Source organism: Ursus arctos, unplaced genomic scaffold (genome assembly GCF_023065955.2).
Source record: "Ursus arctos isolate Adak ecotype North America unplaced genomic scaffold, UrsArc2.0 scaffold_3, whole genome shotgun sequence".
In the NCBI taxonomy this organism is placed as follows: domain Eukaryota; kingdom Metazoa; phylum Chordata; class Mammalia; order Carnivora; family Ursidae; genus Ursus; species Ursus arctos.
In genome coordinates this window covers 86,720,336-86,747,635 of record NW_026622985.1, presented here as the reverse complement: position 1 = coordinate 86,747,635, position 27,300 = coordinate 86,720,336, and the positions used below count along the sequence as shown (strand labels likewise).

General features: G+C 38.7%; 1 protein-coding gene across 1 annotated transcript in view; it reads left to right on the top strand.

Moving 5' to 3' along the window:
- Positions 1-27,300, top strand: part of DGKI (diacylglycerol kinase iota) — a 415,071-nt gene that overhangs the window by 228,240 nt on the left and 159,531 nt on the right. The window contains exons 13-17 of the mRNA XM_026511631.4: positions 8,949-9,062; positions 10,394-10,531; positions 13,487-13,565; positions 22,274-22,329; positions 23,249-23,311. Coding sequence (XP_026367416.3) covers positions 8,949-9,062; positions 10,394-10,531; positions 13,487-13,565; positions 22,274-22,329; positions 23,249-23,311 — 450 coding nt within the window. The remainder of the gene's footprint in view (positions 1-8,948; positions 9,063-10,393; positions 10,532-13,486; positions 13,566-22,273; positions 22,330-23,248; positions 23,312-27,300) is intronic.

The following is a 27,300-nucleotide window of genomic DNA, read 5'->3' as shown; positions in this document are numbered from 1 at the left end:
TCTTTAAAAAAAAAAAAAAAGAACAACTTATTTCCCTTAGTTCTTAATAATTAGTCACAATCAATAAGGAGAAGTATATGGGCAAAATTATTGCATTTGTTCTTTTATGAGTGGAGATAAAACTTAAACTACTGACATTGGTTTGCCTTAAAGATCATTTTTTTTCTATTTATTTTATTTTATTTTTTAAATATTTTTTTATTATATTATGTTAGTCACCATACAGTACATCCCTGGTTTTTGATGTAAAGTTCGATGATTCATTAGTTGCGTATAACACCCAGTGCACCATGCAATACGTGCCCTCCTTACTACCCATCACCAGTCTATCCCATTCCCTCACCCTCCTCCCCTCTGAAGCCCTCAGTTTGTTTCTCAGAGTCCATAGTCTCTCATGCCTTAAAGATCATTGATTGGTCTCCTTTGTATTCATTTTTGAAGAAAAGATGGAATTGGGCTGAACTTTAATATTATGGGTACATTTTCCTTTATTTGTCTCTCTGTGTCTCCATTTGCCCTCTACTTATGTTGGTATATTTAGCAAAGGCAAAGAATTGAGAAACATGACATTTAGACTCTGCTGCCTGGTGTCTTTTTCTTCTGTATTTAGAGTCTGCTCTCATAGGATCTAGAATATTATTATGAACTATCTTTGGCTTTTCTCTAATCTCCCTAATTAGAATGTTTAATTCTCAAAGGTAGCAGCAAAATCTTTTAACTGTCTCTCATAGCACTTAATGCAGCATTGGATACACATTATATACCAATAAATGCAACTGGAAAAAAAATAGAACAGTGTTTCCACTGGTCCCTTAAGTTACTCCCTGAAGATGAAAACATTTTTTAGTTGGGAAAATTTAGTGTTTACGTTTGTCAAGATTCACAATACACATTATTAGCTTATAAGATTCATTATAAAATCTTATAGCTGAGAAGCTGAACCTGTCTCACTTTATTTAACCAGTGTTTTCCAAAACTGTTTGACCATGGAATGTTTTCTGTTACAATACCAATTAAAGTTCAATGAGTTGTAGTGTTGTAGGAGATAGGCTGAGGGATGGGCTGGTTTGAAATTTTCACAACATTTTTTAGTAGAATTATATCCAAACAAATCCTCTGGGGATATATATGTATTTAATATATAGTATGTATGTATGTGTGTGTGTGTGTGTGTGTCTGTGTGTATACACACACACATATATGTATATTTGTGTGTATATATAAATATATTAAATATGTATTAGTATATTTATTATGTTTAACATAATACTCAGACACAGTGTTCTTCTTAGCTCAGCTGTCCCCAGATTAATTATCTTAAAATATAAACTTATTGTGATCTTTACCATAGTTCTTTTCCTTATTTTAGAATCTCCTTATCTTTCTATATGACTTCAGTATTTGCTCCCATCTTTCCTCCTTCTCTAAACCTCAGTGACAGCAGCAGAGAAGTTGAGATTATGCCTGCTGTCCTGAATTCATAGTTTTTACTCTTTCTCAACCGAAGTGACCATGACCTCAAACCCACGTCCACTTCCCATTCCATCTCCACATCTTGGGCTTCACCACTGATTGAGTGCTGCCCCTTCCAGATTTCTCCCTTCACCCCGGAGCCTCCTGGCAGCTTGCTCTCACTTCTCCTTTCTTCTTCCTTTCCTCTACTCAGTGGGTATGTGTAGGATGCACGTTCTAGGGTACATGGTTTTGAGGCATTCTCTGCAATTACAGAAGTATTTGAAAACCCAGGGTTTTAAAGCCTGAAGGCCAAAGAGAAGACAGCGGAGTCTGGAGGCTTGTGACACGGCTGCAATTAGGGAGTCCGGGCCAAGGTTCCAGAGGAAAATGAAAAGATTGAAGTAGAATGGACCACTCACAGTCTATTCTGTCAAGAAAAAACCAAAAACAAAATACAAAGGCGTTTCAAGAAGGAGGCAGTGGTTATATCCTGAAGGAGAGACTGGAGAATTATCATTGATTTTGGAGATTAGGAGGTAACTAGTGGTTTTCAAGAAAACCATCTCAATAGCGTGTCTGGGACAAGACCCAGAATGACAAGCAAGGGAGACTTGGTAAATTGCTAATGAATCCTAAAGACCAGACCCAATTACAGTGTTGGATATCTGTGAATGCGCCCTGGTGTCATTAATAACACCTTTTTGGCATGAAGACTACCTAGTTCTCCTACTTAGCCTGTCTTTTCTAGCCTCCTTTCTTTAAATATACCATAATTAATAGGTACTCCGCAAGGCTAGATATTACTCTTCTTTTATGTTCTAGGTGGTTTTTTCTCTTAGGGACCGTATCTATGTTCCTGGCTTCAGTTTTCATACCCTTCCACATAACTCACAAACGCACTAGACACTTATACTCAGGTCCCTTGCCACAGGCATGCCCCAAAGGAAAGGAGTAGGTTTACCCGAGGGTTGGTGCATAATTTTGTTCTAATTATTTTTTCATTGGTAATCTTTGTAGTTTAATCACTCAGAATCAAGACTTGGCTTATCTTGTACCTTATATAAAACCAGGTTTTATTTTATTTTATTTTATTTTACTTTACTTGGTTAAAATGGATGTTTTGTGAAAGAGACCTGGAGTTGATGCAATGTTTTTCTAGGTAAGTGATTGATATTTTTAATCTGATTAGTTTAGAATAAGAAACTTTTAATTTTGAGTAGGGGCAGAGTTTCTATAAAGGCGAGGCTTCCTGATGGATTTATGAAGAAAGCTTGCTGGCTTGAGGCAAGTGAAGAGTAATTCCTGAGAGTGTCAGGTATACATTTGACATAAGGCATTCAGCCTTTACCTGTGAGCACATCGATCACCATAGGAGCTGTCAGAATTCTGACAGTAGAGTGACAAGGTCCCAGGGAGAATCAGGAATGGGATTTTTTTTGTTGTTTTGTTTTGACTGATTAGGAGGAGGATATATTAACCCTTAACTGCATTAGTTTATGCAGGAAGTATTATTTCACGTGCAGTGTCTTGGGCTTCGTTGCTAGTTTTGTGTCACTCCGCTTCCTCGCACTTTTAAATTCCCCATCTCCCAGCACTGCACTTGTCGGCAGAAGAGCTGGTTGGCTGCCTTTGTTTCTGTGCCTTTCAGCGGGTTTCTTACCCTCCTTTGAGACCTTCTAAGTCTGCAAAGGGATACATTTGCCCCTAAGGGTCTTCATAGTTGCAACATTATAATAGTATAGACCATTGCTATTCAAGAGAACTACCATACAAACCACACTTCTAAGTTTTCTAGAAGTCACAAAATCAGAAGCAGGTGAAATTAATTTTATGATACATTTTATTGAACCTGATATATTCAAAAGATAATCATTTCAACATATGATCGTAGAAAAACCACTAATGAGATAGTTTGTGTTCAGTGTGTGCTGTCTTCAAAATCCAGCATCTGTTTTTACTTCCAGCACCTGCAGTTTGCATTAAACACAGTCCAGTGCTCAGTCGCCGCCTGTGGCCAGTGGATGCTGCAGTGGACAGTGCAGGTGTGGTCTCTTTGTAACTGGTTAGCACAGTCCTAAGGTGGTCACATAGTTGCGGCTATTGGATGGGCTTGTCTCACCCGTGATCTCCAGGCTGAAAGAAAACTCCCCCAATTCAAGAATGATCTCAGACCTTCATGTTGATAAACTAGTTCCTTTTCGGTCATGTGGCAAATGTACATTCTTTCCCTTCCTTGGCCACATCTCTACCTGCCCAGCTCCCCATAGCTGTCACTCTGCTTAAATATTGAAGGGCATGTGAACCAAGACCCCAGAGGTACATACATCCTCCCCCCCGATGGCTTCTCACGGTGTAATGTGATGCCTACCTCTCTGGCTCCTGACCTTGATAACTGGGCTGGACCCGCCTGTCTGCCTTTAGCCATATTAATGTCTTTCCAAAGGCCTGGAGTTAAACTATTTGGCCACCCACTTCATGCTCATTTCTTGAACACTTGGCTTCCCTAGATGAGGATGCACCCCAAACAGTAGGGACCCCCGTGCCCTGGCTTATTACAGCCACCGCCAGGAAGAAAGTGGTATTTCCCTTTAACTGAGGGTGGCAAGCCCATCATTCCAAGCCCCTTTCCTCCCAAAGCCTCAGCTTCTCTCTCTCTTTTTCCACCCCCTCATCTCTGTCACCTTCTATCTTGATTTCTTTAGGACTGACTTTAAACATTTCTTTTAACACACAGTGACTTATAAACTATGAAATATAAACATAAATTAAAATATCAAAAGGAAGAATCATAGTGTACGCGTTCGAAAGGGACACCCAGGCATTAAATGCTATCTTGATCTTTCGGTTCAGAAAAGTTGGCCTTGTTTCCTTTTGATTTCTCAATATGCCCATCCTTCACTCTTTGCCAGCATATGAGGTAATGCAACATGTACCCCCTCTGTTCAGAGAAAGTATCAATTCACGGTTCTTCCCAGCCCTCAGCCGCCTCCCATGTTAGTACATCGCAGAATGAACATACTGCTCAGAACATTGAGCCATAGCTAAGGTGCCGCCTGGACAGGTGGGGGCAGCACCGACCAGCAGCGGGCAGTGCTCACTGCAGGGCTGCTCTGCTGAGGGACAAAGCCCAGGACCCTGGCCTTTTAGATCGGGCAGCCCTGCTCCACCTAACACAAGGGCAGGAAAGAACGTTGCAAACTGGGAAATGATGTCACCCAGTCTGGATCGTTTTTTTTTCAGTTGTAGAAAATATGCCGAGGGCTGTGTTTTGCAATTAATGACATTTAACTGAAGGAGTGCTGGATGGTGGAGACGATTTGGGTAAATGTGAAAGCCTAGCAAACACAATCCCCACCACGAACCTGAAGCCAGGCTTCCAGAAGGAACAGGTTCCTGGTAAGGGAGGGAGAGGCCCTCCTTCAGCCTTGGGCCTGAAGATCTTTTATATAGTTTTACTTTTATAAGGACGAATATAGATTATTACTCAAGATCTTTTATGTCTCCTGCTATTGTAGGTGTATTTGTTTACATTCTCTTCTCTCTCTCTCTCTCTCTCTGTAGCACTTTTCTGTTTCAGTGCAGCTTGGCTTTTCTGTTGTGGGTAATCTCTGGAAGACTTGTGATTGATGGCAGCCAAACGTGGCATTCATTTGTGACCCTGAGGTTCAGCTTTTAAGTGGAGAGACAGGAAGAGGGCGTTTTGCTTCTGGACCTTCCTAGAGGAAGTGAAGAGGAAGAAAAATAAAGCTTAATCATAGCAACTAATGCTAGTTAAGCATTTCCTGTTGTGAGGCACATGCTAAGTAATGTCCACACGTCATTTAACTGATACCATAACCCTAAGAGTCTTGGGAACTTGGAGAGATGGAGTGGCTTACCTAACTTGCCCTGCCAGCGTGGGATGAGCTCCGTTTCTCCCTTCAGACCTACATTCTGTTGCCTTCTGAGGAAGCTGATGTTGGGTCCTGTAGCTCTTGGATGAGAAAAACTATTAAAGGACTGTGCAAAGCAAAGATAGAGACCCAGCTCTGCTAACACTGATGGCACTTGAGAGAATTTCATGACACATCTTGGCTATGAAAAGCAGGCGACATCTGATATCTCAAGGGTTATGTAATGATGGAATACTAAACCTATCTGATTGTATTGGGGGAGAAATGGAATATTTGGCCATTGGAAGAAGAAGGTAGAATGTATTTATGCAGTTCTTAAATCAATTGCTTAAGAGGGGAAGACCCTTTCATTCAAATCAGTTATACATTTTCCTTTTCTGCTTAGGCCAAGTGTGGGAGAAAGAGAGAGGGTGAGAAGTCCAAATGTCCTGGGGGTTCCCTCCTTTCTGAGGAACCACAGCACAGGATCACATGGATTCTTGGCTCCTTTCTTTGAGAAAACAGGAACTTCATTCAGAAAGTCTGAATCAAGGCTATTATACCAATTAAATAATTATTGGAAGATACCCCATCAATCCATGGGAGTTACACGACACTCATTTCAGTCATTGGAAAAGTATGTTTATTTCATGTTCTGTGGACTAATCCCCTAACCTTCCCATCCATCTTGGTATTAGTGTTCTTCCTATTATTTGGAATTTTTCTTTGCAGGCTTCTCTTCACAGGAAGTTATTTTGTTGTGTTTTGTCTTTCCCTTTGTCTCCCTCCTTTCACTATTCCTTCCTAGTCGTTTGCATGGTTTCCAGGACTCTGAGACTCAAGCGGGTTTTCTGTAGGTGACTCAGGCATCCACCCTGGGATGTCCCATGTTGGAGGTCTGTCAGTGAGCCAGTGGGAAGGTGGGCCCACCAAGAGGATTTCTCCCTCCAGCTTCAATGGTCTCCACTGTCTTTGGGCTATGGCCTCGGGCAGGGGTCCTTCACGCTCTTTTCCAGCTTCTCTCCTACTGGCCAAGAGGGGGCCTCATTCATACATGGCCTCCTGCCAGGGGGGGTGACCTCTTACTCCCTATTATCAGACAGAAGCTGAATTCCTGGCTTCATCGGCTTGCCATTTTGTGTTTGGGTTGCTTCTGGTCCCTGAAGATTTATTTTTCCTGTCATTGTGCCTAGAGTGCAGTGGGTATTGGAAATGTGAACACATGACATTATCTTTACCAGGAACAGAGAGACCTGTTTCACCTGAGCATAAGAAAAAAATGTCTAATTTAAATGTGAAAGAAAGTAGACTGACTTGTGAGTACAACTTGTAAGGGGGTGTGTGAGTGTTCACCTTTTGGAGATGTTCTAAAGAGACCGCCTTCTTTGCAGGGGGTGTTGGATTCGATTTCCACTGAGTTCCATTGCATCTCTGAGCATCTCTGGGTCTACTCAGGGCTGTTTTCATCTGTAGTCTGCAATCCCTGATTGCTGGGATTTCTGAGTTTTCCTGTCTTGTCGTAGTTTATTAGAGGGAACTGCTTCTGCTGTGTGTGGTTTGTGCCTTTAGCCTCACAGACACAGTAGCTAGCAGGGGCTTCAGAACTATTTAGCATCTGACCTACACTTCAACAGCAAGCTTTGTTAATACCGTCTGTAAAAGAACTGAGAACATGTGCGGTCAGAATCTAAGGAGTCACCTAGGAGTGACTTGCCCAGTTTGAGAGGATGGAGGGACTTCTGGATACTTCTTTAGATCTGGATTTTTAGTTCATCGTATTGGGCGAACATGGTAGTATGCCTTTCTAGAAGGTAAACACAATTTTAGGCTTCCTGAGGGACAGGCAAGTTTTACATCCTGGGAAGAAATACTGTGGTGGAGAAACGAAGGAATCTCTAGAAGATGGAATCAAGAGACCCGATGTGATTCTGACGCTGACACTCCTAATTATTTAGTCTTGAGCAAATTACATCACTTCTTTGCACCACAGTTAATAATTCTACAAATTAACTGAATTTGATAGAGCCGTTCCTGAGGTTTCTCCAGGACTCCGAAGATTCCAAAAGTACATGCCACTGTCTCCAGCATGGTCAGGCCATATCCAGAATGGGATTTAGGTCTTTATTTAAAGGCTCCCTGCACCAGAGCAGCTAAGAGGTTAGCTTGGTGTTTGGCATACCTGATATTGGAAACCAGCTGTACTGCATAAAACATAGGATATTAAGGAAGCCATTGAATCTTCCAAGTTTTGGCTTCCTTATCTATAAAGTGGAGATGAGAATTATTCCTACCTTACAGAATTGTTTTGAACTTTAATAATAAAATTACAGAACTTTGTTCAGGGATCAGCACCTAGAAAGCAATGGTGTGTCCCTCTCTTTGTTCATTGTAAGCTCCTTGAGAGCAGCCATCTACCTTACTTATCTTAGCCCAGCTCATTCATCTTATTTCAGTTGCTTAATTCTGTGTCTTATATGTAGTAGTGTTCAATAAATGTACTGTTAAAGTACATTTAAAAAAAAGATTTTAAATAGGACTCATACAAATATGGAATAAATGATGTCAAATTTATTTAGCTCTTTAATGAAGGAAACAGCAAGACCATAAAGTTGATTTATTGGAGAAGTAAAGGAAAAGGATTATGTAGTTTATACAAAAATAATTTTTCTATATTTGAGACACAACTGTTTTATGGCCTTATGGGGGAATAAAACCAAACCTTTAACATAATCTTCTGTTGTCGACATTTGTACCCCCACAGGGCAGAAATCTTCCCGTTAACCTACAGTCATAAAGTTCCTAGGCCTGGAAAACACTACTTTAGTATGACATTGTGAGGATATGCAAGTTTCTTTTTGCTATTTCCAAGGTTGGGGTAATTATTCTAAATAGTTATAAGACCAAACCTAAAGTATTATTTATCTTGGAAAAAGATTAAATGGGAATATGATTCTAGTATATAAATACCTATTTTCTGCCTAAACTTATAATAAGTACTAGGACCATCCATAATTATGTTTTCATAATGTTTCATTAAGAAGAATATAGGGATATTTAGGAAAATGCTACTAATTTCTATGATGATGCTTTGGAGGGTAACCATTTAATGAGTGCTTACATGGACCATATCAAGGGCTTTATATACATTTTAGTTTAATCCGTAAACAATCTTGTGAGGTAGGTATTATCTCCATTTTGAAAATCAGGTAAATAAATCTCAGTGAGTTTAAATAATTTAATCACGATTATGTAGCCAATATGAGCCAGAACTGAAATTCAGTCTGATTCTGAGTCTTGTATTGTCTCCAGTGCCTATGTTATAAACCTCCCTAAAATTTTAAACTGTTCTAAATTTTAAGGTCGATCTCAAGTTAAACATACAGATGAGTGGGTCTAATTTTGCTTATATGACAGCATGTACAAAATGGTCCTTCTAATAAGAGACTTGCCGTTTTGAAACCTTTTAGATAAGTGGTCTGTTTCCTGGCCACCAGATTAAAATATATATGTTTTAAAGGAAAATCAAACCATTTCATTTGCTTTTTAAAGCTTTCTTCTCAGGTTGTCTTTGTCACTTACCTGTCTTTCTTATATCTCTTCTGGCCCCCGAAATGTCTGTAGGTGGGCTGGATCCTTTCTATTCTGGATGAACTGCAGCTGAGCCCTCAGCCTCCTGTTGGGGTCCTTCCTTTGGGGACTGGGAACGACCTGGCTCGGACTCTCAACTGGGGAGGGGTAAGAACTGCCCTCAGGAGCTGCCCATGCCATCTGGCAGGGGGGACCTCGAATCCATGGGTGTTCTAATGGAAGGGGAATATGCTACTGTTGTCCAAGGAGTAAGTTAGAATTGAGAATCAGGGTGCCCACACATCACGATTTTATCTGGGACCTTCTTCAGTTTAAACTTATAATCATCTAGAGAAGAAAGCGTGGTATAACAATGGGGGTTAGTACATAGGCTGGGGCTTCTTGAGGTATCCATTGAAGGACAGTTGGGTGGGTTGGCCTTCATCGGAGAGTTACGGCTTTTTTGGAGCATTTTGTTTTTCTGGTTGGTGTCATCATGGCTTTGTTGTACAGGTAGCCAGCTGTCCTTTCCACCAGACAGCCAACTTTAGGCAAGCTCAGTGGAAAACGTTTACCTGTCACTAACCAGCCATTTTGTTAAATTTTTTTACAGTGTTAAGATAGTAAGAAAGCACAGTTTGCCAACATAAGCAGCTCCCCCAGCTTTTTATCTACTCATAGGAGATATTGGGCTGGGCTCCATGAAAATTATCTTCAGATATTAGCAGATATTAATTTGACCTTTGTGTGAATTAACCTCCCGTGGGTGATAATTATCTTTGGATATTAGTAGATATTCATTCAGTATTGGGTGAATTAACCTCCTACAGGTGTTTTTAGTTTTTCAAGTGGGCATAGTAGAAATGATAATACATTAGTTGCTTCATGTAAATATGTTTATCACCGTTAACTCCTCTGATCCACATCAGTGACTTGACCATCCTTAATAATCATGCTGCCAATAACACATGCTCAAGAAGTAAGTGGTTGCTTAATAGGGCTGTGCCTCAGACAGACTCGCCTTAGGTCATGGAAGAGACAGTGTCCCACTACAAGGTTAGAAAGAGGTGAATGAGGTGGAAGGTTAATAGAAAAAGTTGTCTATCATATGCCACCTTGATTCTTTTCCTCTTCTTCCATACACACCTGTTCTACCTATCTCTCGAATTCCTCTCATAGGAGGCCTGGGGAGTCCTGTTTTCATTTTGTCAGAAGTGACCATCCAGCGCGGGCTTGAAATGCCTGCCAGTGACTATTGGTTCTTGGTGTTGGCAAAAATTACTCCATAACTCAAACCAGTTAGAGCAATATTTTTATGCACATTACCTGTGACTATCGTAGGTTCTAAGTACTTCAAGGAAACTGGTTTACTTTCCCAGCCTTAATGGTTGCAAAATAAACAGAGAGCTATAGCAGAAGGGCTCTTGTGTGCATGAAATGCCTTTGGTTATCCTCTTCACTGCTCTAGGCGGCAATGGGTATATTCTTTGATTCCTTAGGGCTACACTGATGAACCTGTTTCTAAGATCCTTTGCCAAGTAGAAGATGGGACAATTGTACAGCTAGATCGCTGGAACCTGCATGTGGAAAGAAACCCAGACTTGCCTCCAGAAGAACTTGAAGATGGCGTCTGTAAGGTGAGAGACTTCTTTCTGCTACAGAAGGGAAGCCTGGAGCATGTGCCCGAGCCACAGAAAATACACTCCTGGCTGGAGAATCATATGCTGATTCCTCCCTTTGAGATCACAGGCTGATGTTTGAGTTTATGGCTACTAGGTTTACGAGTACAACACTACTCTGTGATTCTGCCCCACAGACGTCTAAAGACTGAGATTTCCTACCTGCTTCCAGAGCTCAGGGAACTGTTCTGTCCTCAGCTTCCACACTGGAAAGAATGTATTCATTTTCTAATCTTCCAAGCATTGCAAACTCATCACCTGTGAGAAGGTGGAAAATATTAATGTTCTGAAGCAGTGAGCATATGGTCTTTCGATGGAAAGATAACCTCCTGAGATTTGTAGTCTCCTGCTAAATATCTCCTATGTGTAGGAAGTGTAACTAAGTCGGTTTCATCACTTGGTTGGGACTTGAAGATGCCTGAATAAATATTTTGACTTAGTATTTTGCCTTCAGTGATTGAGCTTTCATTTCTACCCAAGACAAACCAAGAGACACAATTGTACAGATGTTAGTGCAGAGCCTCAGCAGAACATTTGGTTCTAAGTTCTGGCCTCAGTTTCAAATAGATCTGACAGGTTGCCAAGTAGCCACTTCTGGCATATTACTTTCCACTTTTCTTCTTGGATCGTGTATTCAAAGTTTTGCATGCATAAGAACCTCCAGGTGCATCGGTTAAAAATGCAGATTCAGGGGTCTAGTCCCCATTAATTCTGATTAAGTAAATTCAGGGTTAAGTCCCTGGATCTGTACTTCAAATGGCATCCCTGCTTTATTAGATTATGCCATTGACTGAGCCAACATTGTCATGGGTATTTCCACTTAAAAATAAATTTCAAACCAAACCAAAACCTAGTTATTCATTAGCACCATGATCCTGACCAATTAACGATAAACACTCAAGTTTATTATTTGGCTAAAATAGGGTAAAATATGTTTTATCTTGTCTTCACATTCTTCCCCCTAACCCATGATCCAGAAATTATAAGGTTCCTATTAGATATCATGGCTGCTTAGTAGATTTGCATTCATAATGTCACAATGTTGTTTGAAACTACAGATATCGTCTTGGGATATGATACTTCTTTCTGATGTGTTCAACCTACAGAAACTGGGTGGAATATAGCCAGAGTGAAAAGAATTATGCCATATGGAAATTTTAAGGTCCTTTCCCCACCAAACTTAGAATGCTTAGGCCCTCAGTAGAAATCTCTATTTAAATCTCCTCCCAACAGCTTAAGATAGGGCAAGACTCCTTGGTACAGCCAGGGAACATTAATCTAGATAATTAAAGGGCTTTGAAAAGTTGGATTTTTGAGGAGATGTGTAGGAAATTGGGGCAATTTTTCCTGGAAAATATGAATAAGGACTTAATAACATACTAAATTGGGATATTATTTAGGGGATGGTGACCAGATGTTCTCCTAAAGCTATCAGTGAATGCTAAGACATGGGTTAGAATTGTAGCCAAGAAAACATAAATGGTAGGGATGAACATATCTGTGCTTTTGGCAAGATCACCAACCCTTGCTGTCATTACTAAGGCTTGGTATTTTGTTTAAGTGCAGGAACTGGACATTCTCAAATATGAAGCCAGGAGAATGAGACATGATTTTGGCATTGTTCTGTGTTTAGTTTCTCCCCTGTTCTCCAGTCAGTTGTAAACATTTCTAAAGGGGCTGATTTGACCTCCAAATTTATGATAAGCTCTGACTCAGGGCGTTCATTCTTTATTTCCATTGGAGACCAAGGCCATCCATTTTCTTTTCTTTTGTATTAATATCTCTCTTTCTGTTACTCTCCCTCTCATTTCATTTATCTCTTAATGGGACAAGGTCCTCACTCTAGTCAAACAAAATCTTGCTGATTAAGGGGCATATGAAACCCTGTAATAAACTTACTTTTGAAATCTTGAGGGTTAAACACTTACTTCTAACAGAAGAGAAGTGTATTTCTATCTGGAGGCTAAACCTGATAATTATCTGGAAACATTATCCAAGCTGAGATGAAATTGCTTCTCTATTTAGTTTAACATTCACCTTCTACTCTGAGTTGTAAAGGGAAAGTGGAAGAGCCACAGTTTCCTTTCTAGCATTTTCCATGTGCTTTTCTCATTGTTCTAACATTGAAGCCTTAAAAGCACATGCATTTTGCAGTTACGATGAAGGATTTTGGGTTACATAGTCCCCTCCTTTACTAAGCTTGTAGTGGTAACAGCCAGACACCCAGAGCACTTTAGGAAGGCTTGTGTGTGTACTCGCATCTGTGTCTGCATATTTCATGTCATATTAAAGATACAAGGTCTGATAGACTAAGTCAAAATCTGAATAATACTGACAAATATGTATCTACACATATATTTTTTTCCCTGTAGATCAGGCGTAGCTGAATGTTTCCCACTGCCTTATTGCTTATGACTTATGTCAAAAAAATATTTTAAAAAGTGGAAGGGTAAACATATTAAATATAAATCATTTGAAGTTGCAGTATTAATATGCTGGATGTGAAGTCTCAAAAAGTATATCCACTGACTGGCTTATACATGACCCTTCCATTCCAATTGACTTCCTACGTTTGCTTAGTGAGTCATTCTTTGTAACTATTGGACATATGCTTCCCTCAGCTTAATTGGGCTCTCTTGTTAATGTCCGCAAGAATAGTTCCCATTTAATAATTTGTGTTTGCATCGCTTGTTTCCTATACCACTTAAAATTCTTGGGAGTGTTATTTGATTTGAGCTTTCACTAATGCATTAAAAAATCCCCTGTTCCTTCTATGCAAACACCTTCTCCCTCGGGTTGTGACTTCACTCTTTCCCAGGGACGGCCCAGAGACACGTGTCTGGCGTTAGGCTTTATTTTACTCTTTCTGCCTGGTTACGCACCACTTCACCTCTACTTTGTTCATCATTGCAGCTTCCTCTGAATGTTTTCAATAATTACTTCAGCCTTGGATTTGATGCCCACGTCACACTGGAGTTCCATGAATCCAGAGGTGAGGACAACGTCCCATTTCCATCTCCCAGGGAGGAAGTTGCCAGCAGGTGTTTTGCATGTTCCGTTCTGTTTGCATATCACTTAAATATTGGCAGTGTGCGTCAGTGTTGCTCATCTTAACTTTCCTGATGACCCTGGGGGCTAGACAAGATAGGAACTTGTTACAGATAGGACCCTGCGACCCAGTTGCTGAGGGTCTCAGAGATGTAAAGGACGACACCAGATGGATGTTCCAGGTCTCAGACTGCTAATTTTTAAGTTTGACTAGAAACTTTGAGGTTAGTGAACTACTAGGAAGTGATAAAGATTCTTTCATTCGAGTCATTAGGATACTCATAGCTTCTTGAACCACCAATTGTTCAAAGTCCAACACTCTGTAACCAGGGCCATCGAAATCTGGCAGCAAAAACATACACGTCCTCCCTGTGTGCAGAAAAGAGACAACAGGCATCATAGAACAGTAGGGGAGCTGATTGGTGGTTTAGGTAGAAAGAATGGGTAGTGATTGGATTGGTGGTAGAGGTGCTGGGAATGCCCATCGGACAAGCTAGAGCGGTGAATGAGAGCCAGTGGTAATTTCAAGGGCTAAAAGAGATGGGGGCAAGATTAGGGAACAAAACCATTTTTGAAAGAGAAATAAGATTAAATAATGGCATGCAGTTAAAAACTTCACCAAAAAATTTCTTATGCCATTCCAAGCTGAGAAAGTTTAGGATTTGGGCTTATGTTTTGAAGCCCCAGTCTTCTGTGCTCACGCTTACTCACCTGGTGTCTCTTCATCTCTCAAAATCTCTTATTAATGTACCTATGTACATCTGTGTCTTTGCCCGTATCTGTATCTGTACCTAGTCTCTTGTGAGTGTGTTAACATATAACCAAAATCATGCCAGGCAGTAGGTTAGTGAGTATGTTGTGAGATAAAAGGCATCCGTGAGAGGATTATTTTACTTCTTTTCCTTCAGATTCTTCAAGAGCATCAGTGGTTTTAACTCCTAGAATTTGAAATACAGAGACCTAAAAGCTAGAATTCAAATGTTCAGATTCTAGTAATAGCACAGAGGAAATTCTGATAACACTCTTATGCACGAAAGGTCAAGAGTGGCGTTGTAGGATTAAGGGTGTTAGAATACAAAATATAAGTGAAGTCCAAACCTGTAATTCTCTTACTGAGATCAGCAATTTTGGTAGGCTTTGCCTTCCTGCTTTCACGAGGCTTTTAGGGTCAAATGCTGTGTCAAATAAAAGCAATACTCAGCATAATACCCTCCGCCTCCATCCATGTTGATGTAAATGGTATGTTGGCTAATTGACTTTAAATTAAATAATACAATAAAATAAAATATAAAATAAAAACAATGCAGATCGAAGAGAAAGCCATAGTTTGACTTTTCTCTCTGAAAGGTTGGTTGATAACAGAACCACAAATATCAAATACCCAGAGGAACACCACTGCCCTCCCATCTCCCTGCCATAGACAGCTCTTGGAGATAGATATTCAGGGAGTCCTACTTCAGGGCCCACATTTATAGTCTGTTGGTCTCCCTGTATTTAAGGAGACTTAATTTGGGGAAGTAAATGGAGATTACTTTCCTCATATCTTAACCCATTTTCCCCCCTCATATTCTTCAGGAGACTCTGGCTCTGGCTTCCTAATAAAAATCCTTCAGTTTCTTAACAGTATTTATAACATAATTATCACCAATGCATGAATCTTCCAAAATAGACCTCCTGGCATGAAAAGAGGCCTAAATGAGTAAGTGGTAGACAATAAGCTCATTCAAGGGAGCCTAATATTTTGTCTCATTAATCTGACAATCTCCTAATGATACATTTCCCTGTACTGTGACGAAACTTCCATGTCTCGAGTGAAGGGAGCAGAGAGAGACATCAAGGGGGAAAGACCAGGCTTAAAAGAGAATTCTTAAAAGAAAGTGATTTTTTTTTTCAAAGCTGTGGGACTATTTCATTTGAGAAAGGAATATGCAAACTGTGGTGTGTATGTATATATACATAGTTTAATATATAGGTGATTATAAAACAATTGGTTGAAAGATGCAAATCATGAGTCTTTGAGTAGATTGTTGTTGAGGCTTAGTGTAAGTGCTTTCAAACAGTATGAAATAGAATTGCAGACATTTGCCCTGCAGGTAAACTAGAGCCCTTGAGGAAAACCAGCCACTGAAGAGCGAGCGGGTGAGGGAGAATTGATGTGGACTGAGACTAACAGCTACAATATTCATGAAGACGGTGTAGAAATAAATACCTACAAAATGTTGGAAACAGGTTTGGTTGATATACCCATACCGAGGTGTGGACTTCTTAGTACCTGTTAATCTATTCACTTTGCATGAGTTAAAAATCATTAATTTATGATGAAACGTATCATTACCCAAGCTAATTTTTTTTTTTTTTTTTTTTTTTTTTTTTTTTTTTTACTATTTTCTGTTTCTTTGGATTTTCCCATGTTTTTTACCTGGGTAATCAAGAAATCTCAAGCTCAGTTGTGAAAGGAAAAAAAAGATAGTATGGGTACATTTTCAATAGGGGCAGACTTACTTATTTCTTTTGGTATTAAGTGGCTATTCTCAAGCCAAGAATACTAATAGCTGAGACTTCAAGCTGTTCTCAAATGCAGACACTCACAGTTTGAGACATCATGACAGAACTTGTATCATTTGCCATGAAATACTTGGAGGGTGACTCAAAGCCTCATGAGAGCCATTATAAAAAAAATGAGCTTGGATAGAATAACCTATTAGGTATTAATAAAAGATGTGTGTGTGTGTGTGTGTGTGTGTGTGTGTGTGTGTGTGTGGTGTACACACACTTGGGATTTATGCTAATCTATCTACATGAAATGGGGAACAAATACAAATCTCACTAAGGCAGAATCTTTAAAAATGTAATTGCCAAAGCAATTTTTGGCATAGATGTGAAATAGCCCATCAAATAGAGGGGATAATTAAAGACATTTGAGATAGTTTATTGGTGGTATTACTGTGTAAATGCTTTTAGAATTGTCAATAGAAAATCAAGCAGGGAGCAAAGATAGTCTTAACATCTTGATTGACTTTGTATAAAAAGAATGCAAACATTTGAATAATCTGGGTTTCTATATTTGATCAGAAAGTAGGTTTAGTTCATTTGATTGGAAAATAGAGATGCTTTCTTATTAAAGTGGTTAAACCATGCATGGTTGCACTGTTGCTTGCATATTAGAAAGTGCAGTCTTTTGGAACAGGATTTGGAGACGTAACAGAATTGGCCATTTAATTTTCAACTGGAGTCTTGCCCAGAACTTTAATGATTATTGCATTATAACAGTGCTTGAGCAAGTACATCAAAAATATTCCCATCTATTAATGTATAGCCATGTTAACAATGATTATGGTTATCAGGTGGCGAAGTTAGGTCTCACTTTGCCGCCGTATGAATTAGATTGTCATTTTTTTTGGACATGAAGAATATTAAGCACCTCAAACTTTTAGCCTGAGATTGGATGCTTAAATTTTACTGCCTCACTGAAATTACTTATTCAGAGGAGTTGAACCTTACACTACAAGGTCAGGGAAATACAATTCTGACTTTAGAGGAGGCGGTATTTAAATTTGATTTAAAATTTACTATTTTCACTGAATATACAGAGACATGCAGATCAGCATGTTTCCAAGGATTATGAATGTTTCATGATTCATGTGGAGAATGAACAGATTGCTTTAAAAAGACGTTTCAATGGCTCGTTAAATTTCATCATCACCGTCACTGCAAAGGACACACTACCAGTCTTATGTCTAGGTACTGAGACTCAAGCATGATTTGCCCTTGGGAAACTCTCACTGTCCAGGATTCTCTGTCTGTAACCTTCTTTTCCATTTTGAACCTCTGCGTGGCACCTACCCTTCATTCAAGATTCAGGTGTACCTTCCTCTGGAACACTTTTGATCATTCCCTTTATGTCTGACTCTCACTTCATCTGACATAGGCATTTTGTATGGCATATACAAAATGATGTTTCACTTTACTTTTCAAATCTATCTCCTCTACTCTAAACTCACGTGGGCAAAAGACCGTATCTTCTTATATTCCCTGTGCCAAGTCCATGGCTATCTCAATAAGTGTTTGTTACAGTAATGGAAAGTGTAATCAGAAGATAGGCCCTATATATAATATAAAAGGTAACAGTAGAAAGGAATATATAGTAGGGATAAGATTAGTTGTATAGGCAGTAAATAATACAGGAATTTGGCAGGGAAAAGGTATCAGCGGATAATTTCCAGAAAGGGTAAGAGGGAGCTGAGAGATAAAGGAGGAGCGTGGAATATGTAGAAAAGAAGTGAAATGGGTAAGGGCATTTCAGACAGCAAAATACAGAGGGACAAATGATCTTGTAGTAAAGATGGGATGTCCAGTTAATAAATAATGAAAGACTTTTGCAACAATGTTAGAAAAGTGGATAATGTTGGTAAAACTATTTGTCCTTAATGGGAGATGATGTTGGAAGACAAGAATTTTTTGGATATATACAATCTGAATTGAAGTGGCATCGTTGCTGTAGGCATAGATTTTGGGATAATGTATGTATAGATAACTGAAGTCTAAAGATTGGGTACATATCTAATGCAGAGAATATGGAAAATGTGAGTTCTGTGCAGTTCAAATTACTTACTGATTTTTATAAACATAGAGTTGAACTTGTATTTATGAATATCTCCCCTAATATGCCAGACGAATTACGGACAGAAGTAGGGCTTAGGATCCTATTTTGATGGCACAGATGTTATTGTGTTGTAGATAAAAATAGCGTTAATATAGTAAATCAATGGAATGGAATTTACCCAGAACCTTATTATCATCATAACTGAATTATATCTAGAGCCAAATCACTTATGTGATTTAGATGATAAGATCTGGGAAGTTTGAGCTAATAAGATTTAGGTGAGATTTTTGGGTTTTGAGTTGATACCCTAATGCCAGTGAGACCTTAGGGGATCTTGGAGGGAATGAATATTTTTCACATGGAAAGGATGTGAATCATGGGGGCCAGATGGTGGGAGATGGTAGGTAGAATTTTGGCCTTTATGACCTTTGCTATTTGGTATCATGCTTGTTGGTTAGGTTAATTTACCTGGCAAAAAGACTTCTTTAATGTTATTGAGGTCAATAATTAGCTGGCTTTATACAGGAAGATAATTCTGGGTTATCTGCGTGGGCCCAATGTGATACCATGAGCCCTCCAAAGCGTAAGTGGAAAGTTAAGTAGAAAGTCAAAGAGATGTGGTAGAAGGGAAGTCAGATAGATTTGAAGTGTCAAAAGCACTTGATGTGCCCCTACTGGCTTTGACAGTGGAGGGGATCCCAAGCCAAGGATTCCAGGAGAGCTATAGAAGTTGAGAATGAACCCTGGCCAACAGCCAGCAAGAAACAAAAGCTTCACTTCTCCAACTGCAAGGAAATAGGTTTTGCCAACTATCTGAGTAAACTTTGAAGTGAATCCTTTTTTTTTTTTTTAAGATTTTATTTGTTTATTTATTTATTTATTTATTTATTTATTTATTTAGAAAGCATGTGTGAGTGGGGGGAGAGGCAGAGGAAGAGGGAGGGAGAGAATTGCAAGCAGACCCTGCTGTGTGTGGAACTCAACGTAGGGCTTGATCTCATGACCCTGAGATCATGACCTGAGAGGAAATCAAAAGTGGGAAGCTTAACCGACTGAGCCAACTAGGCACCCATAAAAGTGAATCATTTTTAGAGCCCCCAGAGAAGAGCCCTGCAGGCTGACACCTTGGTTTTGGCTTTGGAAGACCCTAAGTAGAGGAGTCAGGAGAGCCCACTCCAGATTTTGGCCTAGGGAATAAGAAAATAAATGGATGTTTTAAGCTACCAAGTTTTCAGGAATAGAAAAAGAACACAATTAATGTTAGTGTCCAATCAGTTTATAAATAGGCTATGGCCTAGACATCCACAGTGAACATTTAGATCTCACTTGGTTACACCCTGTCCTTGTGGAAGAGGAAGATGGGCAATCGAGGAACTGCAGCAATAAGCCGTGGATGCTTCCACTACTGGGGATGCTCTTGCGATGCTTTGAGTATTATTGGCATTTCTTGAGAATGGCCTTTCATGGTTGACCTTATACCAATTAACAGATACAACTTCCTTAAAGGAACAAGAACACTTAAACCTTCTTACTGGTCCTTTCCCAATTCTGTATGTCCCCTTTTCTTGATGTAGTTGGAGACCATGTTCCTTGGACCTTCTCAAAGAGCTGTCAATTCTTATACATACACATAGACATATTCAGCCACTCAATACTTTAAGAGCCAATAAAGAATGATGAAGTACTATTATTTGCAGACCATCCCTTGCTTTCTTAGGGACTGGCTTCTGCAGGGAGTGGGGAAGCTCTAACACCACCCAACATCTCTCTCAGGTCCCCAGTCAACTTTTGTTTCTGAGGCTCTTTGGCATAGGGTAGATATTAAAACAGAAAAAGTGTTTAATCGCCAAGGCGGACTCAATCAGAGAGTCAGCAGTATAATACCATAACACTGTTAGCTGAGATAACAGAATTTAGCTCCATCTTTTCTGTTCTCAGGGCGAAGGAATATGTGTGACTCTCCTACCTCATTATCTTTCTGACATCTCTCTAAATACTAATGCCTTAATCTTGTTTAGTTTTACATATTAATTGAATTTTATCTAGTTAAATTACATCTGAAGTGACTGTTTTCACCAGCTGTTGTCAGTGAAATCACCAAAAACTCGGTTTATTTACTAATTTTATTCTACTCTTTTGGGTCTTTCAAAACATTTTCTATCTCTTGAGAGAAAACTATTTCTTTAAAGGGGGGGAAAAGAAGTTAGACTTATAGGAATACCCCTTAAGAATGTGAATCTTTTACAAACCGTAAAGCAATGTTTTTAAAAAGTACATGTTAATAGTTGATGCATGATTCACTTGATAGCTGTGTATGTTAGCGCCCTGAAAAGTTCTATACCAGAACTGGGGGTGCCATTTTCCATTTTTTTATTATAACTTGCTTGATAGCCAGATCCTTCTTTCTTTCATTCTTTTTAAAATTAGGGATATGTACCCATGATAAATTATAAAGCAACAGAAATTCTAATTTTGCCTCCGGTTCCATAAAGAGTTAATGCAACTGAAAATGGTACCCAGCCAAACAGAAAGGTTAAAAAACAAGCAAAAAAACAAGCAAACAATGTTCTTAGCAACCAAATTTATCCTAAAGGCCCATGCTATAAAAAATGGTGAATTCTGGGTCCACAAATGGGGACCAGGGAGATAGAGCACTAAGTACCACTTTCATCACTTTTTTTGTTTAGTATAGCCTGTAAATTAACCTTCAACTTTTGTTTGTTTCTAGGGTTCAGAGTACTTAATTCAATAGAATAGAGCGAGTGTTTAAGGAGAGGTGTGAGATACAGAAACTTAAATATGTAAAAACTCCCAAGAGCCAGTTTACAACATACTACCTTATTTTTTTTTAAGTTTGCAAGCTTTCGCCCAGTTTCCATGTTAGGTGCTAATATTATATTCTAATAATCATGAAAATAATCTAACGATCCTAGGTCTAGGATTATTCCCCGAGATTGTGTAGGTGTTACTCTGCCCCATTTTGGTGAGTGAGCTCTTTCTCGTACTTTTCTTCATCTAGACAGTTGCTGAGATTTGCCATTCAAATGTAGGGCCAGTACTTGAACAGTTTCAGCTAGTCAGCCAGCTGTCTGAGGAGAAACAATTTGAAGAGAGACCTTGCCCTAAGAAGGGGTTAATGAGCATATGGGATAAAATAGCAGAAGGCAGAACATTGACAGTGGGTTCCAATGGAATGTCTTGGAATTCTACTAGAAAGAATGTAAGGAAATAATATCTCACTTAGGATTTTATAATCCCTTGAATTCATGTGAACATTGTCTGATGCAGATTCTTGTTTAACCTTCTTTGTGCCCTTCAACCTATATAACAAACAGACCAAACACAAAATTAAACCATTTTTCACCCACAGCCTTTGCTGTCCTATGCCCTGAGTCCATTTAGCAGTTCACCTGCATATATGTATATTTATGCATCTCCAGTAAATCAAATGACTTTTCAAGGCCTGTTGTAAACAAAAGCACAGATGGTAGTTGGGAGTCTTGGTAAAATGTGAAAGCAAATTCTCTATTGATTTTTAACCAAATTTCCCATACTTAATTACATTTGGAAGCTGCATACATGGTTTACAAAAGACGTGCCCTATGGAGGTCAAAGCAAATAATCACCCCTTATCACCCTCATTTGTCCTATCACCCCTGCCCTGGATCCCTGCCAGCCCTCTATTCTGAATAGAGTCCAGAGTGTCTCAACTTTTAATGTGCATGCAAATCACCTGGAGAACTTGTTAAATCATGATTCCTAGACACCACCCCCTAAACATTATAATTCAGTAGGTCTGGGGTAGAGCCTAATAATTTGCATTTCTAACAAGCTTCCAGTTGATGCTGATGCTGCCATTTTGGGGCTACACTTTTGTAGCACTGGACAACTATACCAACTGGCCTGTAACTAAGGGAAAGATGATAATAAGGCTGTTGACTCTGTTGGATCTGTGGGGTGGGGCAGGAAGGGGAATAAGTAAGAGTGTTAATGGAAGTCACTACCTTTAATGAGGTCTCTCTAACAAAACTACCTTTTTCCTTTCACAGAAGCAAATCCAGAGAAATTCAACAGTCGTTTTCGAAATAAAATGTTCTATGCAGGGGTAAGTATATATGATATTTTATCATTATTACATATTATTTAATACTAATTAAATACTAATTACTTGTTGGTAATAAGGATACTAACTATATGAAAAATAATTACACTTCTCAGATGTTTACAAGCATTTCTATGTATGATTACAGTTTAATGTCTTGGTTTAAAATTAAGATGTATTTAAGTTGGTAGAAAGGGAGCTGGTGTTCATCATCTCTGAACTTTAAAGCCTTAAGGCTTCCTGTTGTACTGAGGATGATATTCAAGGAGTGATATGAAAAACATCAAAGCCAATCTAGAGAATGGGGGAGTTAGGCAGACTGAAAGATGTATGGAAAGTCTTGGGTAAGAATGTGGTTTGCACAGGAGTACATATGCATCAGTGTTTGGATGAGAAATTGACAGAGGGTGGGCAAGTTTCTCACGGAAGCATATACGTGAGTAAAGGAGGTCTTTTTTCCTTTTCCTCGGGGACCGCTGTAGGGATGAATGGTCAGAAAGAGGGCGCAGTGGAAAGGCCTCCAAAATACTGATTCAAAAAACGTGTAGTTTAAATTTATACCACCGGATAGAGAGAAATGAAATAAAAGGGGAGCAGGTGAAGCAAGACATTCTTAGTGGCAAGTTAAAGATGGTATCAGCACCCTATGGTCAAGTAGGTCAGGAAATGTCATCAAAACAAATCTTCAAATTGACCCTTGGAATTACCTACTTTTTGACTTTTCTACTGTGTTCTTAAATTTTATTATAGGTTATAGTTTGAAAACAAAGAGAGTTTTCAGGTTGACAGCCACTGCATTTTGCTTTGCGTTTAGTAAGAAATGAATTTCTTTATATTTTGAATAATTTAGAAGCAAAGATTTGGCATAACCATGTGATTAAGTTTGGTTTTTTTTTTCCCCCTTTATTTCCTTGTGGTATAGGCAGCTTTTTCTGATTTCCTACAGAGAAGTTCTAGAGATCTATCCAAACATGTTAAAGTTGTTGTAAGTATTGAACGTATTGACTCAGTTCATTTGAATATAAATATGCGTGCTGCAGAAAAACATACGCCAAATACCATTTTATATACTTACATTAATCAGTGGGCTACATTAATTCCAGAGATCATTTACTGTAGTTCATTCTGCCAACATTTCTGAGAATATCTCTCTCTGTTGGCAACTATCTTAATTGCTGGGGATGGACAGACAGTTTCACTTTTGAAGAAACTCACAGTTCAATCACAGAGAAAGGCATGTAAGTCATTACATAACACTATAATTAATACGGTTGACTATGTATGGAATATGGTGGTGGCACAAAGAGGGAAATGGAAACTGACTGTGGTGAGTCCAGGGAAATTCTCATCAAAGAAGTGATGTTGGGCTGGGTCTTGATGTAGAAATAGGTGCTCACCCAACAAATATCTTTATTTCAGGGCTACTTGAGGACTCTCCATTTTGGAAAAATGTGTTCATTTTATTTTTTTGTGATGATTTGCTCTGTAGGCTGGCCGGGGTTCTTCACCACTGAATGGTTGGTTTGTTTGTTTTTGTTGCTACTTCATCCTGCATTTCTATCCCAGGTTTTCAGACATACACTCTTTGGAGGCATGAGAGAGGGAAAGTCACCTTTTCTCTAGAGGCTGTATTTTAAAATAGCTTGTCATTAGGGGCACCTGGGTGGCTTACTTGGTTAAGCGCCTGACTCTTGGTTTCTGCTCAGGTCATGATCTCAGGATCATGGGATTGAGCTCCAGTTGGGCTCTGTGCCCAGGACAGGGTCTTCTTGGGATTCTCTCCCTTTCTCTTTCGCTCTTCCTCATGCATGCATTCCCTCTCTCTCTCTCAAATAAATAAATAAAATATTTAAAAATAAAAATAAGATGACATATCATTATTTATTAAGAAAGACATAAAATGCTTCCTTATAGTAACCAAATTAAAATAAGGAGCAAACATGACTGTTTTACATAACTGATAAGGAGAAAGAAAAAGAGAAAAATATTTGGGGAAGAAGGAATGGGATATTGAAATGCTTAAATTTATCATAGCATAGGTAAAGAATAGAATATGTGATGAGAGGGGACAGAACAACAGAAATACATTAAAATACAGAAATACAGAAGGAGCTCCAGTGGTGCAATCGGTTAGCACTCAATACTTATAAGGAAATACAGAAAAAAAATATATAGGTGTATAGAGAAGCAGGAGAAGGATACAAATTAAAATTTGTCATCACCATGCAGCAAAAGCAGTTCTAAGAGGGAAGTTTATAGCAATGCAAGCCAGGTCTATCTCAAAAAAACAAGAAAATCTCAAGCAACCTAACCTTATACCTAAAGGAGCTAGAAAAAGAACAGCAAAGCCCAAAACCAGTAGAAGAAAGGAAATAGTAAAGATTAGAGCAGAAATAAATGAAATAGAGACTTAAAAAGCAATAGAAAAGATCAATAAAGCCAGGAGCTCGTTCCTGGAAAAGAGAAACAAAATTGGTAAACCCTTAGCCAGATTCATCAAGACAAAGAGAACGCGGGCTCAAGTAAATAAAGTCAGAAGTGAAGGAGGAGGAATAATAACACCACCACAGATATACAAAGGATTTTAAGAGAATATTGTGAAAAATTATATGCCAACAAATGGGACAACCTGGAAGAAATGGATACACTCCTAGAAACATATAAACTTCTAAAACTGAATTGGGAAGAGAGAGAGAAAATTTGAACAGACCAATTATTGGCAATGAAATTGAATCAGTAACCAAACTCCTGACAAACAAAAGTCCAGGACCAGATGGCTTCAGGGTGTGGATTCTACCAAACATTTGAAGAAGAATTAATACCTATTCTCAAACTATTCCAAAAAATAGTTGAGGAAGGAAAGCTTCCGAATTCATTCTATGAGGCCAGCATTACTCTCATACCAAAACCAGACAAAGACACCACAAAAAAAGAAAACTACAGGCTGCTATCTCTGTTGAGCATAGATTCAAAAATCTTCAACAAAATATTAGCAACTGAATTCAACAATACATTAAAAAAAATTATTCACCGTAGTAATGTGGGATTTATTCCAGGGATGCTAGAGTGGTTCAGTATTCACAGATCAATCAACATGATAGACCACATTAACAAGAGAAAGGAAAAAAATCACGTAATCATCTCATAGATGCAGGAAAAGCATTTGACAAAGTACGACATCCATTTATGATAAAAACTCTCAACAAGTACGCTTAGAGGGAACATACCTCAACATAATGAAGGCTATATACAAAAAACCCAAAGCTAACATACTCAATGGTGAAAAACAGAACTTTTCCTCTAAGATCAGTAACGAGACAAGGATATCTATTCTCTTCACTTTTATTCAACATAGGACAGGAAGTCCTAGCTGCAACAATCAGACAAGAAAAAGAAATATGGCATTTATATTGGTGAAGAAGTAGTAAAACTGTCACTATTTGCAGACAACATCATTATATATACATAGAAAACCCTAAAGAGTCCACAAAGAAAAAAAAAGAACTACTAGAACTGATTAATGAATTTAGTCAAGTCACAGGATACAAAATTAATATACAGAAATCTGTTGCATTTCTATACGTTAATAATGAAGTAGCAGGAAGAAATTAGGAAAACAATCCCATTTACAATTGCATCTAAGGAAATGAAAGACCTGTACTCTGAAAACTATAAAACACTGATGAAAGAAATTGAAGATGGCACAAAAGGGAAGATATTCCATGCTCATGGACTGGAAGAACCAATACTGTTAAAACGTCCATACAACTCAAAGCAATCTTTGGATTTAATGCAGTCCCTACAAAAATGCCAACAGCATAGAACAAATAATACTAAAATTTGTGTGGAAGCACAAAAATCTCCAAATAGCCTTTCTTGAGAAAGAAAAATACGGGCACCTGGGTGGCTCATTCAGTTAAGCATTTGCCTTTGGCTCAGGTCATGATCCCGGTGGTCCTGGAATTAAGCCTGGCATCTGACTCCCTGCTCAGTGGGGAGTCTGCTTCTCTCTCTCCCTTTGTCCCTCCTCCCCAGCTCATGCTGTCTCTCACTACCTCTTTCTCTCTCAAATAAATAAAATCTTTTTTTTTTAAGAAAAAAAGCTGGAGTTATCACAATTCCTTATTTTAAGATATACTACCAAGCTGTAGTAATCAAAACAATATCATACTGGCACAAAAATAGACACACAGATCCAGGGAACAGAATAGAGCACCCAGAAATAAACCCATGCTTGTATGTCAATTAATCTATGATAAAGGAGGCAAGAATATACTATGGGGAGAAGACTGTCTCTTCAATAAATAGTGCTGGGGAAAATGGGCATCTACATGAAAACAAGTGAAACAAGACCACTTTCTTATACCATACACAAAAATAAATTCAACATGGATTAAAGACCTAAATACGAGACATGAAACTATAAAACTCCTAGATGAAAACATAGGCAGTAATCTCTTTGAGATTGGCCATAGAAATATTTTTCTAGATATGTCTCCTAAGGCAAAGGAAACAAAAGCAAAAATAAACTACTGGGACTACACCAAAATAAAAAGCTTCTACACAGTAGAAGAAACCATCAACAAAACAGAAAGGCAACCTACTGAATGGGAGAAGATACTTGCAAATGGTATATCTGATAAGGGGTTAATATCCAAAATATACAAGGAATTTACACAACAACACACACACACAAAAATCCAATTGAAAAATGAATTTTTCAAAAATCCAATTGAAAAATGAATTCAGAGGACCTGAATAGACACTCTTCCAAAAAGACGTACAGATGGCCACATGAAAAGATACTTAACATCACTAATCATCAGAGAAATGCAAATCAAAGCTACAGCTAGGTATTACCTCACACTTGTCAAAATGACTAGAATCAAAAAGACAAGAAATAACAAGTATTGGTGAGGATTTGGAGAAAAAAGGAATCTTTCTGCACTATTAGTGGAAATCCAAAGTGGTACA